Source organism: Vitis riparia, chromosome 2 (genome assembly GCF_004353265.1).
Source record: "Vitis riparia cultivar Riparia Gloire de Montpellier isolate 1030 chromosome 2, EGFV_Vit.rip_1.0, whole genome shotgun sequence".
Taxonomy (NCBI): domain Eukaryota; kingdom Viridiplantae; phylum Streptophyta; class Magnoliopsida; order Vitales; family Vitaceae; genus Vitis; species Vitis riparia.
In genome coordinates, this window is record NC_048432.1 from 17,684,866 (window position 1) to 17,706,774 (window position 21,909).

General features: G+C 38.4%; 3 protein-coding genes and 1 non-coding gene across 5 annotated transcripts; 1 reads left to right on the forward strand and 3 right to left on the reverse strand.

Moving 5' to 3' along the window:
- Positions 1–481: 481 nt before the first annotated feature.
- On the reverse strand, positions 482–4,189 carry LOC117904018 (serine/threonine-protein kinase WNK8). Of its 2 annotated transcripts, XM_034816545.1 has the most exons (7): positions 3,573–4,189; positions 3,104–3,141; positions 2,733–2,960; positions 2,423–2,643; positions 2,180–2,337; positions 1,560–2,088; positions 482–1,489 (listed from the first exon to the last, which is right to left on the reverse strand). In XM_034816545.1, the coding sequence occupies exons 1-7, from the start codon at positions 3,642–3,644 to the stop codon at positions 690–692; spliced, it is 2,046 nt and encodes a 681-aa protein (XP_034672436.1). In that variant the 5' UTR covers positions 3,645–4,189; the 3' UTR covers positions 482–689. The 2 variants fall into 2 exon arrangements, with proteins under 2 accessions (XP_034672436.1, XP_034672444.1); XM_034816553.1 differs by lacking the exon at positions 3,104–3,141.
- Positions 4,190–5,506: 1,317 nt separating this feature from the next.
- Positions 5,507–6,950, reverse strand: LOC117906943 (MADS-box transcription factor 31-like). The gene is made up of 6 exons (XM_034820237.1): positions 6,897–6,950; positions 6,602–6,816; positions 6,437–6,497; positions 6,161–6,334; positions 5,926–5,970; positions 5,507–5,832 (listed from the first exon to the last, which is right to left on the reverse strand). The coding sequence occupies exons 2-6, from the start codon at positions 6,787–6,789 to the stop codon at positions 5,635–5,637; spliced, it is 666 nt and encodes a 221-aa protein (XP_034676128.1). The 5' UTR covers positions 6,790–6,816; positions 6,897–6,950; the 3' UTR covers positions 5,507–5,634.
- Positions 6,951–8,514: 1,564 nt separating this feature from the next.
- Positions 8,515–8,588, forward strand: TRNAV-AAC. The gene has a single exon. It is a non-coding gene; the product is annotated as a tRNA-Val (tRNA).
- An 850-nt stretch (positions 8,589–9,438) lies between these two features.
- On the reverse strand, positions 9,439–21,755 carry LOC117928786 (plant UBX domain-containing protein 10). The gene is made up of 4 exons (XM_034848802.1): positions 20,682–21,755; positions 10,632–10,802; positions 10,318–10,521; positions 9,439–9,970 (listed from the first exon to the last, which is right to left on the reverse strand). Exons 1-4 carry the CDS (start codon positions 21,489–21,491, stop codon positions 9,743–9,745), a joined length of 1,413 nt encoding a protein of 470 aa, XP_034704693.1. The 5' UTR covers positions 21,492–21,755; the 3' UTR covers positions 9,439–9,742.
- Between the last annotated feature and the right edge of the window lie 154 nt (positions 21,756–21,909).

A 21,909-nucleotide genomic window follows, 5' to 3' on the forward strand; every position in this document is an offset into this window, starting at 1 on the left:
TTTAAAAAATGTTTGAAAATATGGAAAAAAAAGTTAAAAACATTCCAAGTTTTGAAAATGTCCTTTGCTCTAGAAAATATTATACAACTGTTTTTTAAAACTGTTCTTAAAAACTGACTTCTGAAAACAGTTTTCAAAAGTGTTTCCTGAGTTGAGAGTTTGTAGTAATGTTACAATAAGGACAATTGCGTGGTTTTGAAGATGATCACTTCATGAAAGCTTGCACTTTCAGCTCTATAGACTTCCTTAGCCCATGGGTTTTATGACATATATCATTGAAGACTATTTAGAATATTTTCAGAGGGTCTGTAAAACATGTACAGAATTATCATTCCCTTTTAGAGTCTATGGAGAGGTGTACTCACCCAGTTTCCTTGTACTCTACCAAGATTTCATGTAGATGAACCTGAATAATTCAAATGAAATTTTGATTCGATGAAGTTGAATTCTGTGTTTCATTTTAAAGGGTCATTGATCAGAATTAGCAATCAGAAATTATAATTAAGCCAATCAGCCTGAGTAACCACTTCTATACAAACAGATAAATGCGCCAAGTTTTGATGCCAACATATGAAAACTCTCAGAGCTTGGCTCTGAAATTGACTTCTTGAATTGAAAGAATATGAATGGACAACTTCAAATCAAAGGACTAAAAGAATTTCAACCCAAGAAAGTAAAATCTAATAACATCAAAGAAGAGGTTGGTATCTACTTTTTGTGATCCACCTATTCTTGGCTTTCTCGATTGCTTCCTCCCTCATCCTCAAGAGTTCCTGAAAGCACTGGTGATACTGTGTATCAATTGTGTCAACCTCCAGCTTTAGTTCATCGCTTGGATCTTTGTCTGCTAGGGATAGAGAACAGATGCTTGACAGGCTCACACTGTTAGACATCCCAGAGCATGATTCAATGCAGGATATCTCCCAGTCCTTAGTGAATCCATTCATAGCAACAGGTTCACCAATATTACGCTTGTATCTTCCCTCTTTATGCCTTTCATGATCAAGTACCTGACGATCTCCATTGAAACATCTGTCCGAAGCTTCATAGCATTCATCATCAGGGCATTCTAAAGATTTGATGTCATTTGCATCTGAAGCAACTGTGGCATCATCTTTAGTTGACATTCCTGAAAGAGCAGACTCCACAGTGCTCTGTTCTTCCCCATTAGCCGACAGTGAGATAAGATGTTGTTCAGTAACTGCGTCTGATGTACCCTTAGCTGAACCTGAATCACTAGGATGCCTCAATGAGGTTCCACCATTGTGAAGTACAAGAGAATCCTCACATGAACTATTTGCTCCACATAACATGCTCTCAAATGCAGGTTTCCATGTGGGTACAAGCTCAGATATCATAACATCAATTAACTCAGCTATGACTGCCACATCTTCATTATACAAATCCAGTTGTTCAACCATCTCACCAGCTATTGAAAGTGCAGTATCAGAATCAAGATAAAATGCAAAATGGATATTCTTTGCTCGACCTGTTAAAAAAAGAAAATAAGTAATTAGACACAACTTAAAAAGTATGAAACCAGATTTACATTTACTCACCACATGGATCAGCTATGTGCAAGGTCATTGAGATTGAATTATCATCAATTTTCTCCCCTCTTAACTTGAAGAGATTATTTTTGTTGAACCTCTCAAATTGTAGAGCACGAAAATGAGGAGTTCCACTGATACTTTTCATGTGAGTGCTCACTGAAAGCTTCTTGTAGTTAGGATCCATGTCCATGGGCTGCAATTCAGGCTTAGGCAAGTTCATCAGATTGGGCATAAAATTGGATGACTGCAGAGAATCATCCACACTACTCTTATGAGTGCTCACTGAAAGCTTATCAGCCTTAGGGTCTAGGTCCATGCCATGGGATTGAGACTCTGGCAAGTTAAATGAGTTGTGCGCAGAATTGAATAACTGCATGTGATTGTAAACAGGCTCCTTCGAATTTTCTGTGGCGAAGAATGCGTCCTTTAAGAGCTCTTGTGCAGACAATCTCAAGGATGCTGGAACCAAACACTTCTCTATGAACTGCTTGACTTGGGGGTCACTCACTTTACCAAGGGAAGCAGGCTTTATACCCTACAACACAGCAAATCAACAGGGACATTGAGATGGTCTTTGAAGAAATTATAAAAAGATGGGTGGTTATACCAAAGGTCAGTTAACTCACCGAAGAAACCTTCTTATATATTTGTGCAGGATTTTTGCATTCATTATATGGGTATTCACATGTAACCAACTCTAATATGCACATGCCAAAAGAATATATGTCAACGAGTTCATTATATTCCTCTTCATAAAGCTCTGGTGCCATGAACTCTGGAGTACCTGTGTGAACAAACAAAGGGATTAAAAGTTGAACCAGATGACAGTGTAAAGTTGTAAGATTCTTACAAAGAAATTAAGTGATTACCAATAACACTTCGTGCAGTAGGTTGCTGCATGACAGTTGCCAAACCCAGATCTCCAATTTTAACTTCTCCATTATTACCATTAACAAAAATGTTATCACATTTTAAATCCCTATGAATAATGGGCGGATTGTGACTGTGAAGATAGTGTAAACCTCGAAGGATCTGCTTCGCCCAGTTCTTGATGGCCTTGAGGTCAACATTCTTATGCTTCTTCCGATATCTGAATAACAACATCTCATAAATGATACGACCTAATATCAATCCAATCAAGAAACATAGAGCGAAAGAGAAGCATTAGAAGAAACTCACTGTCTCAAACTCCCAGAAGTGAATAACTCTGTAATCAAGTTAATAGTCTTGTTCGTATCATCAACCCAAGAGTTATAGAACTTGATGATGTTATCGTGTTTCAATGACTTCAGCAGATGAACCTCTGAATATAATCTTTCCAGCTGTTGAGGGGACTGTAACAAATCCTCAATTTCCACTTGACCCCATGCGACTTCTATTCCATCTACTTCATCAAATGCCTTGTATCTGTACATTGGAATACACAAGAACCAAAGCAGAACAAATCTTGAAATAAATACCCAGTCATTTAATCTGAAACAATTACCGGCTTCAGAAACTAACAACCCAATCCATAAACAGAGAAAGAAAAGATGGGTCAAGAACCATACACAGTCTTGAATGCTCCTTTCCCCAAGAATTCATTATACTGAGGGAAGAAAAAACACAAGAGAAACATAACCCGTATCACTAATCCACTAAAGCAACAGGAGAAAATAATAACTATCTAGTTTCCAATCAATACTCACTACATGATTCTGAATTCACAGAAACCGCAAGAATCGATAACGACAAAACAGAATGAAAGCTCTCCAACAATAAAGAATGAATTAAATGGAAAAACCAATGCAATTATCAATTCTATTGATGCTTACCAGATTAAAAGTACGTTTCCCCAATAAAGAATAATAAAATTTCTTGTAAAACTCACTTCCTATTCAAAATTGACAAGAACTAGAAAAAGTACTAAAAGAATAGAAATATCATAATGCAGAATCCCACGAATTTAATATTTTTACGATCATGAAGTTCTAGCATCAATTGTGAATCGAAGCCAAGGAGAAGAGTTGGAATTCATACCCTAACGTATCGACCTGTGGGATCTTTCTCCTCAAAATCACTATCATCAGTCTCGAACTTGTCCGAATTCATTGTGACGGCGACGAAGAAACGAACAACCAAAGAAAGCGAAGAAATCCAGAACAAAAACTACTAAAGGAGTGTGATTCTGAGTGCGATTGACTTCAAAAGGGGAACCTGTTCAGAGAACGCCTCACAAGCAATCGAATATGAATCAAGCGCCGAGAATCGTAACCGGCATTCGACGGAAGCCATCTTCTCCGACGAATTTGAATTCCGATCCCAGCTTTGCTGTGCAATCGATCTCGCAATACTCACACCAACCCCAGATTCGCCCATACCTCAATCCACATATTCCTTATCTCGTTTCCGCAGCGATTTTGGAATAGAAAGATTGGGGCTTTGAAAAAGAAACCCTAGGAGAGAGATGGAGAGAGAGGGAGGAAGAGGGAAAGAGAGAATTTCCAAATGCAAAACGCAGCGTTTCAGCACAAATCCGGATCGGAGACGGATATGGAAGACCAACTCACCACCTCATCAACCACTAGCGTATCCCACGCGCATGTGGCGGCGTGCGGGACAAGGAGAGGGGAATGGCCCGAATGGGCAGCAGGTAACGGTGGTTTCCCCGCGTGAACGCACGAGCGTGTGGGGATGAGGGGTTGGCTTAGGAATCCAGCTTTGGGCAAGTCTTTACCTTCACACACTCCTTTCGTGGGAAGTGGAAACTAAAGATGGGGTTGGATTCTGTTTCTTTGGAGTTTGGACCTTGTTTGGATAGAGGGAATTTGAATGACAGGAAAAACCAGTAAATAATTTGTTTTAATGATTTGAATTTTAAAATTTTAAAACTTTGAGTGAATTTAAGAAAAATAATTATAGATACTCGAATTTTTGTGATATTTTCACTCATCATATGCATATTAAACAAAGATATTGCAATAAAATAAAATAAAAAAATCTATGTGAAATTGGAAAATCAGGCCATATTATTTAATTTAATAATAATTGTTATAAATTTAATAATTGGATGGTGTAATACTAAACAAAATGCAACTTTTTTCCACAAAAGAGTTGGCAAGTGGGCCATTTTAATCATGCATATTAAGGAAGGCTAATATCTTTAAAAATTCCACAAACATTTTGCCATAAAAAATTTTATGATTTAAAATGGTATTAGAATATATATATGGGATAGGATGTCCCGCTCCATTTAATTTTTATTCAAAATTTTAATTTTTTTTGTTTTTAAAATTTAAATTTTATTAAAAATAAATTTAATTTATAAATAAAAAATTATAAGACAAATCATGTCCTGACTCTTGGGGTTTTTAAAAACTTCTCATACCTAGATCCAACTCGTTTATCTTCATTCCAAGCCCTTCTCATTAGGGGCAAAGTGGAGCGGGTATAATATGTTATTTTGATGGATTAAAAAAATAATTGAGAAAAATTTAGGATTCTTTTAAAAAATATTCCCAACAAAAGTCACGTGACATTTCTTGTTTTTCATAGAATCAATCATAACTATTTCCGACATTCCATGAAATTGTGCCATGCAAAGCAAATTTATATGGGCCAAGAATAAAATTGGTTATTAAAATAAAGAAAATAAAAATCTTTATTACCATGAGGCGAGGTGAGATGATAGATTAAAATCTAATGAACAGATAGCAGGGTAAAATTTTCCGTCCAACTGTTTCAAAACACTTTTCTCCACGTTTCTGCAACTTTTTCTCCAAGATTCCAAGCAACTTTCCTCAACAAAATAAATGTCTTTCCCTCCTTCCTTCCCCTTCCTTCCCTTCCCTTCCCTTCCCTTCCCTTCCCTTCCTTTCCCTTCCTTTTCAATGGGGTTCATGTGTATTAATCCTGGAAATCTCCAGAGTTCTGTCTGTGCATTTATGCGTAGAATTTATTATAGTCATGCTAGAAACAGCAAACGAACCCAAATAGCATTTACATAGTTCACAAGCACATATGCCATAAAGAAAATGGAAAAACATATTTAGGTGTTCTAAGCATAAAACAAACTGCATATTTATATGAATACATATATATCTCAATAGCTTCCTGGGAGATAATGATATGGGTGAAACTGAGGAGGGATGGGCACAAGCTGAAGGACGGCATTGCTGGGTTGCTCTCTAAACAATGGCAGATACTGATCCAGCACTACTTGATGTTGTTGTTGGTGTTCCACCTGGTTTGATTTGGTTGTGCTTGCCTGATGGACTAATGCAGTCTGTCCCTCTTGAGCCTGGTTATTGAAAAAAACACGAAAAAAACCTAACATGGTTATATCATTTTCTTTTTATTTGCTGAGACAACTCAGAGCGAAAAGCATACTCACCCAGTGGCACATATGAGCAGTACTGTTTTCCTCCACCATTTGTTCCTGAAGAAATGCAGAAGAGAGCTTCTAGTTATATCATATGTGAAAGAGGTTGTGATTTTATGTGAAACAGTTCAAAACCCAGATGTCAACAACCTTTGATTATCCTCCAAATGCAGAAGAAACATATGTAGAAGATTTTACCGATGTTTTGCATGATCAAAATATTGGATGAAGGTTTCGGTTTTCATACCTTGAGGACTCGGACCTTGTTCATTGAGTGCTCTAGCTGTTGTTCAAGCTCCTCCAAATCCTCATATCTTATGGAGCTCAGGTCATGAGTGGTGGAGTGGTGTTGTAAGGTCAATTGAAGATGATGAGTTTCATCTCTTATCCTTTTCAACTCATCGATATGGTGTATTTTCAGCTATAATTTCCGGGAAAAATTCACAAAAATCAGTATCCAGGGGTCATCTATCCAACATTCTGGATTGTAAATGGTAGTATACTAATACAAGAAGGGACCTACCTTGTTATCATGTTTAAATGTCCCCTTAGCTTTCTGATATCTTTCTACTATTTGCTCCATTCTGAAGAAAGAGCAGACACCATCAAGAATTAAGGAAATAAAATAAGATATATCAAAGCCCACATGCTCAAGAAAAGATATATATCAGAAATGGCGAAACAAAACCTTGATGAGTTGCTGCAGTACTCGAACATCTTCCCTGTGTTTGAGAAGATGATGAGCCCAATCTGAGCATCGCAGAGCACAGAAAGCTCATGGGTCTTCTTCAGCAGCCCTGCTCTTCGCTTTGAGAAGGTGATTTGCCTCACAGTTTTGTCCTCAATCTTCTTGATCGTTATCTTCCCGCGCCCCATAACTACCCTACAGCCTGCCTACTCTGGCTGCCAAATGACACAAAAGCCTGAGCGACAATTCCATATAAAAACCATAAAGAATTAAGCATGGAGCTAGGGCCACCTACCTTTGGATGGAGCAATTACACCAGTTTATAATCTAGTAGAAATTAGAATGTGTGATGAGCTACATTATAGACATATATATATAGAAATATATATATATATAGATAAATTGGAACGTCTACCTAATTCATCATTGTCTGCAAAAACATCTTGTAATTTCACATGTGTGTATTGTGTTAGGTTTCCGGTTATGCATGAATCATGCACGTAGATAAAATGGATGGTGAGGATGGCCTTGTGGCAATGGCACATAAAATAAGAACTATACATGGAGAATACATAATAATATTGATCCATCATCATAAATGATGTTTGCCAATTGCCATACTATGAGAGGAATGTTATTCCATCATCATGGCCAAAAGGAAATTAATGATGTTTGCCATCTTATGAGACGAATGTTATTCCATCATCATGGCCAAAAGGTTGGTGTGACTGTTATTATCTTGCTTCATCCCCTTTGCCAAGCAAGCTTCCTAGCTTTACCAAATTGGGTTTGTTGATCTTGGGAAGATAGATTTCAACTAGTGGATATATATTTCATTGTGTTCTTCACGGCATGCATGAAAACAGAGTCATTCATATTTTATACTCTCTAATATGCAAATGAGGGAAGAAAATTGAAGTCAATGGTATAAACCTGAAAAAAGAATATATTATATTAAACAAGTAAACTCAGTATTTATGTGTTGATGCATGTGACATATTATATGTAGGGAACACTGTGTGTGGCGCTTTCGATACTTTTTTTTTGCTGAGATGATTAGGATTACTGTGAAATGAGTATTGGCTAATTTGTCTCTTGCAATGGGCAAACCCTAGCTTGACAGACATCACATGTTATAAGAACATTTAAGGATGGACCCCAGGGTTATATTTATTAGCAACAAAGAATCCCACTCAGTGCCTGCAGTGTAGTTTCCCAACCTTGTTCATTGAACCTATTCTCTATCTCTCACAGTGGATTGAAACCCCAATCTAAAAGGAGAATATGTTGAATTTTCCATCAAATTTTTTAGGTGGGTCCTCCTTGATATCATGGAAAAAGGGAAAAAAAAATGAACAAGCCTAGGTAAGAGACTATATTAATGTTGAGATTTTTCTACTGGAAAACATGACCATATATACAGTTGGATTAACCTACGAGTGATGAAACAGAAGGAAAAAGAAAGAAGATCAAGATATATTATAAGAAGTTTGGTGCATGACTGAAATGGAAACTCCGAGGCAGTTTGAGGTCAATTTTAAATTCAAGCCGCAAGCTTGAGTATTGATATGGTCCATGCAGAAGAGTAAGCTATAGATTCAGCTTAATGTCCTTTCTCTTTCGGAGTGACTGTTCCATGGAATGCTGATTCTCTGAACCTTTGGATAATAATGCCATGTGGGAGTCTGTTGTGTTGTTTTGAGTTGACCAGTTCATGTGGGATGTTTGTTTTTGGTACGGTGGGTCTTCAATTGGGTGTCGCCTCAATGGACCATCCTTTGTTTCTGCATTGGCGGGTCAGTGTTTATGTTGTTCTCACTTCTTCACCACTATTTATCTTTTTTTATGCTTTCTCAAAAGGACTATTGAAGTAGTTTGATATTTTAATTAACGAGTTCAATTCTCAAAACGTAGGTGTCGTGGTGTAGTTGGTTATCACGTCAGTCTAACACACTGAAGGTCTCCGGTTCGAACCCGGGCGACGCCAATAATTGTTTAATTATTTTTGAAAACAAACATTAAAAAGTCATAACATTCAGGCTGCTTAAAGCACATTTTTGTAGCTTAACATGACCCTAATCCATTATCAGAGAGCATTTTTGTACCCGCTACCCTAACATGAAAACGATGTACTCACAGATCCCCATGGCATTTTTTGTACCCTCTACCTACCATGAAACCATCACACTCACAAACAGATGGGCATCATTGTGATTCGAATCCTAGCCCTAACATGACGCTCCAATGACTCCAACCATGTACAATGAGTCAACCCTGCATATTACTCTCAGAAACATTATTTTGCAACACAAGGAAAACATATCGATTCAAGAGCTGAGAATTGAGAATATGATTAGACCCTGAAGGGTGGTGTTTCTGAATTATGGTAACCCATGCGAGGCATTCAAATAGGTAAAAGCACATAATTTATTTTACATTAACTGATGAAGTTGTAATGAAAAAAATAAAAAGCTTTAAAATATATATATATATACACACACACAAAGGAAACAACGTGAATTGAAAAACTTAGATGGTGTTTGTTTTTTTACTTAATTCTAAATAGAACCTTAATGCTTAATAGTGTTAAATATTAGGTTGTTTGTTTTTGTAATATTTTATTTCTATTAAGTATTAAAAATAAAAAAAACCAATATATTATTTTTCTATTTAAAAAAAAGTTACATATTTTAGCTTTTTCTATTTAGTAAAAAGTTTATAATAAGTCATAAAAAAATAGAAAAACAAACAACTTAAATTCTAAAACTAAATTGCTTTCAATAAAAAGCCAAAAAAACAAACACCACCTTTTAGTCCCACTTTTTTACATTGTTGTATGGCAAATGGTAAAAGCTTATTTCATTCTCAAGTTGGTAAATATCTGTGGGGAATCATCATCATCCTCAGTTCAAACCCATTTTCCACTCTACAGCCATTTGTTTGATTGAATCTGTGCAGTGCAAGGGAAATTAACATCCACATAGAGAGACATAGGAGGCTAGCTGTTATATTATCTCATCGTAGTCGTATCATTCCTAAAGTTACTTGACAAAAGAGAAGCACAACAAGATATTCTACTTGGAGATCCCATCCGGGACTACTATTTGACCATATTAGCTTCACATTTTGTAGTTGTTCTCATCAGTTCGGCTCCACAAAAAGGCTGGCCTGTGGATGCAATCCAGCTTCTTTCAACGACAGTGAGAGCTTCTCTGGGCCATATACCACTCTGGGGAAGTTAGAGACAAGGCTGTAGCTTTCGGCATCCAAGCAACCCAACGAATCAACATAGTCGTATAGAGATTGGATTGTTGCTGTACTATGGAACCTTCTGTCCTTGCGTTCTCCGGTGGGAAATCGTACCAATACCTAATTGATCCAATGGAGAAATTAGGTACAAATAAGTTAGGTGTGTATTACTAAAAATAGAGCGAGGAAAGAGAGGAGAAAAAAAAAGGGCTTTTGGAGGTAATGGTCCTAATGGGTGGGTTGGTATTTGAAATAGGTTGTGAAATTTTGATCAGTCATGAGTGCGGTTTCCTTGATGGTAAAACGTAAGATTGCAAATTAAAAGTGTATAAATGCCTTTATATCAAAAGAGACCATGCTAAGGTAAATAGGTCCTAGCTGACGATCATCTTAACTTCCAATTCAAAGCAAATTAAGAACTGGATTAAGGAATACATATAAATAGTTCAATTTTAAAAGTGGATCACCTGAGTGACATTAGGTCCTTTTTCAGGTTCACTGCCAAGTGACAGAGCTTTCTCCTGCCGCATTCTAGCTAGTGCGGCTTCTTTCTCAGCGGCTTCACGTGCTGCTCTTTCACGAGCCTCTTCTTCCTCCTTGCGCTTCCTCTCAGCTTCAGCAGCTTCCCTTTCCAGCCGTTCTTGTTCTTCTTTCCTCTGGCGTTCCCTAGCCTGATGTGATAAGAGACAACAAAGATTAATTATATACACCAGGGAGGCATGCCAGCTGGTCTCAAGTTAGCAAGCATGATAGAAGCAAAGAACATAGCTCAAAAGCTTACTTGGTCAGCTTCAAGTGCTTCACGATAAGCAGCATCTTGCTCCTCCCTCAATCTTGTGCTGTTTCTTCTTTCTTCCGCATCAAGCCTTGCTGCAACAAGAACAGGGGCACTTTCTTCAAGCACTTTCTGCAGAATTGTGAGCATTTCTTCAGGAGATTTTGGTCCCTCAACCTGCATAAAATGTGCAAATTAATGCAGCAACCATAACCGTACAATAAATGAAAGCATGCTTTCAAACTTGGAGCCCATCAAATAACCAAACAAGTAGAAAAGGGGCACTAATTATTACACAACTACTGCACAGTTTAGAAAGCAGAAGGAACAATCTATTTTAAAGGAATGCTTAGTGCTTGCATGACAAACAGATACAAAATGCAATAATTTCTTCCTTCACCTCACTTTGAGAGGTTGAGCCATCAGTCTTAAATCAATGGTCACACAACTGCAAATCCGCTTCCCAACAAAAAGGTTGAACAGAAAATGATGTCCATTATTGATGGAAGGGTGCTGTCACCCTTCCATCATGGAACCCAAATCTTATCCAACACAAACTGCCTTATTTTCACCAGTATGCATATGGTGCTGGGAAGAAGTCAAAAATAAACTCCAAGAAAGAACACTTAGTGAACAGAGGTTTCAACTCTCAAATCTGGCCCCTTAACAAAACACCATCGATCTATAGATCCCTTATTTCATTTGAGTCATTTACAATGGACAATCATCCTCCAATAAAAACTAGAATGACAAACTCAACTAAAAGAATTTGGAATCAATGACAGGAAATAGATATGGAGACATGTAAATTTTCCTATGCATAACATGCAGAATTACACTTAAGTTAGCTCAACATAAATCTCCAAATGATGTCCTTAAAGAGGAAATATCTAAATGAGTTGCATGTGACCAAACAAAATAAGTTAACAATCAAGGTTCCCCTCACCAATCTATAAGCAGGATAACTGTGAAATGACAGATAGGGATATATTTTTTCAATTTTAGTGACTTTATCTTTAAGGCTCTGATTATTTGAACAGAAGATATCATGATGGAACAATCATACTTCATTTACAAAACAACCCCCACCCCAACCCTCCAACCTTGCATACCAGGAATGAAGATAGGATTAGCTTAGCTTTTATATCTATTAGACTTCAATAAGATTAAGTCATTCTGTTTATAAGGTTATGCTTGTCTAGGATGGGCTGGAGTAGGTTGGTGGGTTTGAGCCAAAACAAAAAGTGCCATATTTTTTTCTAACATCACAATGCCTCTTCAATTAAAAATGACAGAAGGACACTCTGAAGAGCTTGAGGGAATCTGTTTTCCAACACCTCATAAAAGCACATGAGAGAAAATCTTCTTTAACAACCGATCCTTCCCATCTTATACCTTTTCAACAAGAAATTTTGCCATCATCCAAAAAATAGACTGCATAACATTGAACCCTTGACCTAGAGATGCTTTTCTGTTTAGTATAGAGTGGAGGACTTGGGCTCCAGTGAAGGTCAGTTTTTTTGCCAGGGAAGTATCTTGGTGCAGACTTCTTACTCTTGACCAACTCAAAAGGAGGGGTTGGAATATCCCGAATAGGTGTTGTTTGTGCAAAAGAGAGGAGACTACAAATCACTTACTTCAGTTTTGCTCCAAAGCAAGAGTGTCGTGGAACTTGATTTACACCCTTTTTTGAAGTGTAGTAGGTTTTGCATTCCTCCTGCTAGAGGGAATCTGTTAGGTTGGTATGACTCTTTCACGGGTAAAAAAAGGAAGAAAGCATGGAGAGCTGCTCCCTTGTGCTTGTCATGGAATGTAAGAGGACCTAATGATAGTGACAAGAGCAAGGTGATCAAGGCTTTGATTAAGCCTTAAAAGGTGGATTTGGTTTGTTTGCAGGGGACTAAGATCCAAGAGATGTCCAATAGGATGGTTCGAAGCCTTGGAGTGGGAAGATGCTTAGAATTGGAGGCCGTTAACTTTAAGGGAGCTGCTAGTGGGGTCTTGGTGTTTTGGGATAACAAAGTGTTACAGTTGATAAAAGTGGAAGTGGGTAATTTTTCAATATCATGCCAATTTAAGGACTATGAGGATGATTTTTGTTGGAGTTTTACAGAGGTTCATGGTCCTACATTGAAGGAGGAAATGGAAGGTTTTTAGGGTGAACTAGGGGCTATTAGAGGGTTGTGGAGTGGCCTTTGGTGTGTGGTAAGTGATTTTAATGTGATTAGATTCCCTACAAAGTGCAATAGAGGAGGCAAATTGACCTATGTAATGAGGAGGTTCTCTGAGGTCATCAAGGATTTAGAGTTAAGAGACTTAACCCTGCAGGGAGGCCCTTTCACTTGGAGTGGTGACTTGAATAATTAGTTTAAATCAAGACTTGATCATTTCTTAGTCTCTGAGGATTAGGAATGTTACTTTATTGGGATTGTACAATTGTGTTCTTCCCAGACCAGTCTCTAATCACTGTCCTATCCTACTTGATGGGGGAGGACTGAGAAGAGGTCCAATGCCTTTTAGATTTGAAAATATGTGGTCGAAGAAGGAGGCCTTTAAGGATATGCTACAAACTTAGTGAGAGGGATTCAATTTTAGTGGGTCCACTAGTTTTGTTTTGGTGCAAAGTTGAAGGCCTTGAAGCCCCTACCGAGAGATTGGAATAGGGATGTCTCTAGTAAAAATGAAGTTAAAAAGGCTTTTGCTTTGAACCAAGTAGACTTTTGGGATAAAGAAGAGATGGCTCATCCACTTTTTGTGCAAAAGTTGGAAGCTAGGAGAAAAGCAAGGGAGGAATACAAAAATTGGGTACTCTTAGAAGAAATTTATTGGAGACAACAATCAAAGGAAGTGTGGCTGAAAGAAGAGGATAGAAATACTAGTTTTATCCATAAGATGGCTAATGCTCATAGAAAGAGGAATATGATGGCTAAAGTTAAAATTAATGGCACTTGGTTAATTGAGGAGAACGAAATTAGAGGAGTGGTCAGAGCCTTTAAGAATCTATTGTCTACTACAGGTGATTCGAGACTCGATGTAAGTGGCCTCTCCTTCAAGAGGTTAGAGGCTCAAGGAGCCTTTTTTTGAGGAGGTTTTTGATACCCTTAAGGGCTTTAATGGGGATGAAGCGCTAGGGTTGGATGGGTTTTCTATGGCCTTCTGGCAATTTTCTTAGGAGTTTGTGAAGGAGGAGGTTATGAGATTCTTCAAGGAGTTTCATGAACACAATTGTTTTGTTAGAAGCTTGAGTGCAACCTTCCTAGTTTTGATCCCCAAAAAAAGGGGAGTGGTAGACTTGAGGGATTTCAGGCCAACCAATTTGGTGGGAGGGTTGTATAAGTGGTTGGCCAAAGTGCCAGCCAATAGGTTAAAATTGGTAGTAGGCAAGGTGATTTCCAAGGCCTAAAATGCCTTTGTGGAGGGTAGACAAATATTGGATGCAATCCTTGTTGCCAATGAAGCCATAGGTTCGATTTGGAAGAGTAATGATAGCATGGTTATGTGCAAGCTTGATATAGAGAAGACGCATGATCATGTGGACCAGTCCTTCTTGCTCTCGGTCATTGGCTATGATGGGTGTTGGGGAGAAGTGAATAGGGTGGATTTAGTGGTGTACATCCACAATTGGTTTCTCTATTTTTGGTTAATGGGGTCTCCTCAGGCTTTTTCCAAAGATCTTGGGGTCTAAGGCAGAGAGATCCCTCCTCACCTTATCTATTTGTGATTGCAATGGAGGCACTTAGTTTCCTCCTAAGGAGAGCAGTGAATGAGGGTTTTTTATCGATATGTTAGGTGAGGGGTAGAAGGGGTGAAGGGGTTTAGGTTCCCACCTATTGTTCGCGGATGATACACTTATATTTTGTGAGGCTTTTTAGGATCATATGACGTATTTATGTTGACTTCTAATGTTCCTTGAGGCCATTTCGAGGTTGAGAATTAATTTGGATAAAAATGAGCAAATTCCAATGGGATGTGTGAATAATGTGGAGGATTTGACTGTATAGCTTGGTTGTAAGGTTGGGAGCCTCTCATTCTCTTACTTGGGGTTGCCATGGGGTGTTTCTTTTAAATTTGTGGCTGCTTGGGATGGAGTGGAGGAAAGGTTTCAGAAGAGATTGACTATGTGGAAAAAACAATACATCTTTAAAGGAAAGAGGATCACCTTGATATGAATCACTTGGCTAGCTTGCCCATTTATTTCATGTCTTTGCTTTCCATACTCAGGATGGTCAGATTGAGGTTAAAGCAAATTTAGAGTGATTTTTGGTAGGAAGGTAGGGCTTTTGAGCAAAAACCTCATCTTGTAAGGTGGGTGACAATTTGCTTAGACAAAAGAAAAAGAGGTTTGGGGATTAAGTATTTGTGTATTCTAAACAAGGCCTTTCTTTGTAAATGGAGTTGGCGGTTTGTGAATAAGAGTAGGGCCTTTTGGAATCAAGTGATCAAAGGTAAGTATGGAAGGAACGAGGGGGGGGATGTTCTCGGGAAGTAAGGGGCGGGTATAGTGTTGGGTTATGGAAAACAATTAGAAAGGAGTGACACATTGTCAGTAGTAGACTTTTCTTTGTGGTGGGTAATGGACAAAGGGTGAAATTTTGGAAGGATAAGTAGTGTGTGGTTATACCTTTGTGATTCATTTCCCACTTTATATGCTATAGTTGTATCCAAGGATGCTTGGGTGAGGGATGTTTGAAGTTTCTCTAATGGAAGAGGGAGTTGGAGCCCTCTCGTCTCTAGACCATTCAATGATTCAGAGGTGGAGAGTTTCTTGTTGTGTCTGAATGGGAAGTAAGTGCAAAGGGATGAGGAGGATAGAGTATTTTGGACAGAGACAAACAGTGGCAAGTTCTCTATTAAATCTCTCTACAAAGCCTTAGAGCGCATTTAGTAGTGATTTTAGAAAACATTTTTAACCTTTCTAACACTTGAATGATAAAATTTTTTACGTGTTAACAAATTTAAAAACACTTCCTAAAATCACTGTCAAATGGGCTCTTAGAACTGAGATCTCCAGATTCTTTCCCAATGAAAATCATTTGGAAGTCTTAGGTGCAACCCAAAGTCAGCTTCTTTGCTTAGGAAGCAATGTGGGGAAAAGCTCTAACCTTGGACCAAATTCAAAAAAGAGGATGACCTTTAGCGAATAGATGTTATCTATGCCAAATGCATGAGGAATCTATAAATAAATAACATCATTCTCCTTTGTGTTAAGATAAAGGCTTTATGGAAGATGTTTTTTCCTATTTTTAGGGTGGCTTGGGTGCTTCCATCTTCAGTTAGGTCGACACTTTTGAGTTGGGATGGGTCCTTTTGTGGGTAAGAAGAGAAAGAAAGTTTGGAGAGCAGGCCCCTTATGCATCTTCTAAACAGTTTGGAAGGTAAGAAATAGAATTGTTTTTAAAGATGACGTATTCTTCATCCAAAGACTAAAAAGTTCTTTTGTTTGTTTTCTTTAATCGAAGACTAAGTTGTTTATAAAGGATGGTCATTCGATATTGATTGGTTGGGCTCTTGATGAGGGCAGGGATGTTTTTATACCCCCATTTTGGCAGCTTTTTTTGTTTTATTTGTGTGGGGGTAGATGTTTTTATTTTGTATACCTTGAGTCACTATTTAGGCGCCTCTTTTTAATATATACTCCTCTTTACTTATCAAAAAAAAAAAAAAAATGTACGCACACTAGCCTTTATCCATTCTTGGAGTAGTGCGCGTTGCTGTCTTTCCGTTTCAATACTGGCCAGAAGGTGCCACCTCCCACCCCACCCCTTTCCTCTTGTCTCTTACCCAAGCATAAGAGATCCAAGCTTGGGGGTATGAGCATGACCACCCAGTATTGGAAAATGATCCTGCAAGTTGCAGTCTCCAAGGCCGAGGTCATTGGATCAGATGACCCTTCCACTAAACGATGTCGTTCTGGAAAAGTTAGAGCCATGTGGAAGTCTGGAAGAATCCAAAGTCTGTGGTCCACGTGGGAGAATGTAAGTGGGAGTTTGGAATCTTGGGGCTTAACTCTAAGGGGATGAATTTGATGTTTTCCAATCAGAGAATATATACCACGTGTACATTCAGCCAGATAAACCCCTCCACATGGACCTGATCATCTCCTCATGCACACCACCCACCTCATCAACTGCTTGTTGCTTTTCCCCTTCAATAACCGCCTTCCTCTCCCGCTACTAATCAGTGATCACTCGGGTTTCTTTGCTTGGATATCACTTTTTGTCTTTTTGACTTCAGCGTAAGTCTTTCTAAAAATGATTGTTTTAATTCTGTTGAGGGATTGAGCCCAACACCTGATCCAGCTAAAAATGATGCTTTGAGCTCCACTAGCGATTTCCAATTAACTTCTCAATCGACTATGAGTGCTGAACCTTGTGGGGCATCTCATACTGATGTTCTTGATCCTGATAAGAAGTCTGTGGGGCATTCCTCTTCTAATGATAAGGTGGAGGTGGAAAAGAAGCCCAGTGATGGTTCTGTCAACCAATGGGAGGCAGGTTCAGATATCCAGCCTCCTGCACCATCCACTGACGTTTCAGTTAACCAATGGGAAGCTGGTTCAGATGTCGAGCCTCCTGCGCCATCCATGGCAAGTTGGAACGTGGCTGCCTATAGTTTTGAGAATTGGGATAGGGCCTATACAAAGGACCAGACATTGTCTACATTAAATTTTGTAGAGTGGTTGAATTTTGGGTAAGGAGAAGGTTTTTTTTGGCTCCTTACCTCTTCGTCATTACTAGGCCTTAATTGTATACTTCATGTGTACTTGCTTTATCTTCTTTTAGGCACTTTTAATACACACCCTCTTTTTCCCTATTAGAAAAAAACATTGAACCCTTATAACAAACCTTACCAAACAAATGATTTGGACCTCAAAAGAACACTTTACTAACAAGATAGGAAATCAACGAAGTCAAATAATTTATTCCTTAGACCCAACCTGCTGATGACACCAACAGGATATTGTCCACTTTCTGAATAGAAGAAGATCATCTTTAGGAATTAAATCAGAGGCAGCAATCCAAGTAATAGCACAAATGTTGATGTAATTGAAGACCTTGCAATGGATTTTTCTAGAAACTACTTAAGATATCCCTGCCAATGCACAGTAAACAACCTAATTGAGAGAAACCTTTGCATAATCCAAGCCAATTTCCATTTCTCTGGTTCTTGCTCCAAGTAGCAGGTAGGAATCATGAAGTTGGCCTACAAGCAAAGTTAATATATTTTATCTCTGTCATAAGTTAGTTCTTGAACAGTGTCTTCTAATTTGCAATAAGTACTTTCAACCACGGCCATCTTGCCTCAATAACCAGTTATGAGCCTGCAGCCTACCAACACCAAGCCTTGTCCCAATCATGCAGCCTATCCCCCATGACCACCCTAAACCTGATAACCCCACACAAACTTCCATCCCATCTTAAAAATCCTTTTCGTGAAATAAGACTATTGGTTCCTTGTACCACATTCTCTTCCACAAACCTTCTTAATCCTGCTCAAACCTGCATAAACACTTCCTAACAAAGCCTTGTACACAACAGAGGGAAGTACAGAAGTTACGATGCTCTCAGACCTTCCCAATGCATTTTTTCCTCTTCCCACCCTCTTAAGATGATATTGAACTCTTCCTCCCCAACCACTCTACAAGGAAACTTTAAAAGCTTCTTTAAGTCTCAATTCAACTTAGGTCTCAATTCTTTCAGTCTCAAAATTTTTTAATAGAAAAAAACACAATTTTTCATGAGGGAACCAAGAATCATTTCTTCTACAGTTCTGCTACATAGAATTCCCTAAAGTTCAGATAATACACTAGATTTAATAATACCAGTACTAATGTCTTAGAACTTTAAACTTATTCCAGGTCTCTCGATTACTTAAATACAAAACTTTCCAACAATTACATTTGTTCCAGATATGGGATACCAATGCACCAAAAACATATTTGAGGAGTATAAGAGTATTCAAAGAAAGAAGAGATATAAAGTTTAATTCTCCATTGGGTTCATCGCCTAAAGAATGAAGAGATAGGAAATGAAAAGGATAAAATTAAGGAAACCAAGAAAAAAAAAAGGTGGAAGCTTGGGTATGGGCCCCATTAAGGCCCTTTAAATCTTGAGCTAAAGCATTGCACCTAACTTTGATGTTTAAGATCACTCCAAATTTTTGCCTATGAGGTAAAATTTTGTTCGAGGTCTTTTCATTTTTCCCTATTCCAAACTGAGGAAAAGAAAATGTGTATGCGAATAGAGTGATGGTTAGAAGAAAGAAACTAACAGACATCAAAATAAGTTTAGGTACTTAGCAGGGAATGATTGAACCACTACAACCAACCTGTATCAAAATAAAGAGGAACTCCAGCATTCAAAAGGTTTGCACACCATCAAAGCTTCAAAAGCCTTATATATGCAACCAATTTTTATGCTTCTAATAAAAAGAGAAGTCGGCAAATTAGAACCTCTAAAAACTTTTACAGAATTAACAAGCAATCATCCAAGAAAGGCTAGCAAACCCTATTGAATAATTAACTTCTTCTCATCAAAAGACAAAGCTCCTTGTCAAAAATTTTATTTGTCCACCATTTTTTTCTTTATTATAAGGCGTTGGTATTAAACCCCAGTCTGTTCCTAATAAATTGATTTTATAATCAACAAATCAACATAGAATCAGCGTGCCTGACAAAATAATCTTAAAACCCTGTAACTCAGTTGTCAAGAGAAAAAGGCCCTCATAGCAGGGAGTTGAGCTTCCAAAATTTCAATTTCCATCTAAATCAACTTCTAAAATTGGGCGATCAGACTCTTCTTGTCATGGATAAGATTTGATGCACCAAATTAAAAGAGTTTTCAAGCCTTTATTTTGGTTGAGGCCAAAAGGTTCCTCCATGGCTTAGTGGAAGAAGGCAAATTCCTCAAATGGAAAATGAAAACACTAGCTGACCCTCGAGATATTCAACAAACTAGAATGGGGACTATGCTATGTTCCTAGTTCAGAAAAAAGAAATTGACTGTACCCCATTAAATGGTTATCAGTGTTGGAGGAGAAATAAGGTTGGACCCAAGGGAAACTATCAAATGTCAAACTGTAGCATGGCTCAACTGTCAACACTGTGGCATGGTGGCATCCATGGTGTATGGCAGAAACCCTATAGTGTTTCAAATTTTTCTATATCACATCACTTATATAAAAAAAAAAATTTCTATATCACATCAAACCCTCCCTAAGATTTTTTTTTTTTTTTTTTTTGATAGGTAAATTTTATGTCCCTCCCATCCCTTTACCACTTGAGTTAGGCCGTCGAACCCTCCATAAGATTTTATACAAGCTCAAACCAAAAACATTAAGTTACAAAAAGAATTGAACTTTGTTTCAATTAAACTGTGGTCATAGTAAAATTGACATCAAATGGCATTAGGTCATCAATAGAATCGCAACCAATCGCAGTCCAACCACAAGAACAATACACCTTGTGGAAGAAGATATCCAAATGATATGGAAATGGTTGCAAAGAACGCATGTAAAGCTTTTCCACTAGATTTTGCGTTGAGAAGCTTCTCTTCACAATGTATAAACACATCATTTCTTATTTATGCTTATTCTTTATTTTTGGTGGGAAATGAGAATGGATGATATCTTCTTTATTTACATACACTTCATTGCTTAACCAAAGTAAAGTTGAGATGGTTTTCCCTGAAAAAAATCAACTAGTAGTGCATTGATGCATTAAGATATTTCAAGCTGATGCTTGGCAAGATCTTAAAGTTCAATTTCAGGATAAAGTCTAGTCACCAAAAATCTGAATAAAACTCTAAGAAGTTCCTGGATTTTTTAAAGTAGGAGCATCAGTTAAAGGTTTCAAACCAAAAGATCAAGTTGAACTAAGTGAACTCTAGAAGTGGGATTTTAGTGATATTGTTGAAGCACTAAACCATGATACTACCTACCCCTTTATGGTTTGTAAACTATGAAGCTTCATTCTCACAAACTCAAAATTCAAGTACTCAACATATCAGTTTGAAAAAGAGTTCCAAATAAGACCAACGTATCAGTTAAAAATGGTACCTGCTGAAGCAGAGCAATCCTCTGATTCGTGGCAGCCATTACCACCGCACAAAATGGAAACCGAGAAGCCTTCAAGCTGTTACTCATCTTGAACCCCTCGCTGGCCCGGATATTCCCTCCCCACGACACAAAATTTTCATTAATAAAAGCCGCCAAGGGCTCAGAACAAAGAGTCCTCTCACAAAACAAAGGCGTATCAGGATGATCCGGCGAGTGCAAGTACACAAACAACAGCTTAAAAGCGTTCCGAGAGAGTTGCAGCCCATCCATAAACCCCTCGGTCACAAAATTCGGCCGAGTCGCACCATAATCCTTCTCGAAACTCGCCACAAAATCCATCGCCTCCGCGCCCGCTGCTGACACAGAAACCAACGGCGACGAGGAGTCACCATTCCTCCCCGAACCAGAGCCCAACCCGATCATACTCAACGAATACGATAACACACCTCCCGCCGCCCACATTCCCAGCCCAATCGCACCAGAAATTAACCCTAAACTACCGGAAATTACAGAAATCGGTAACGTAATGAGTTTCCACGCCAAACCAGGCGGAGCAACAACCCCGCCCATTGTCTCCGATCTCTGAAGCAAGCGCAATTCTTCACTAGACCGTTCGCTTCTCCCTACCTCTGCAACATCGGCAGCGACCGTCGCGGAACTCTCCGGACGGTCGGAATTGGTGACAGTGAAAGAGGAGATAGCGAGTTCTAGGTCCCAGCCATGGGCAGCAAGGATCTCAGAACACAAATCGGGATCTTCAAGGCCTGTGATAGCTTGAAAATAGGCTAATTTGTCGGCTACATCAACCATATCTATGTTTTCTCGAGAAAGTTGCAGAGCTCCGATTCAAGAAAATTAGGGTTCCGCCTTCTTAAGAGGATCAAGAACTGCAACTCTCCCTCTCTGTTTCTCTACAAAGAAGCTCGAATGTTCTCCTTTGTAGACGGAAATGCCTAGGATGATCTTTCAAATGACGAAACTACCATTCCATGATAGAATAGAGTTCGTTGATTAGAAATGATTGTCGTTGTCTCGCCTCTCGCAATCTTCCGTAAGGGATAAAAACGACAATCTGCAGAGTTGGCACGTACTCAAACGACGTCGTTTTTCGTACGCCTTTTTATTAAAATACCAGTTTTGCCCCCCCTCAGTGCATGTGGATCAGTAAAAACGGAACACGTTTTCCATAGGGTCGCACCCACCCAACTAAAATAAGAAAGTTCAGAGT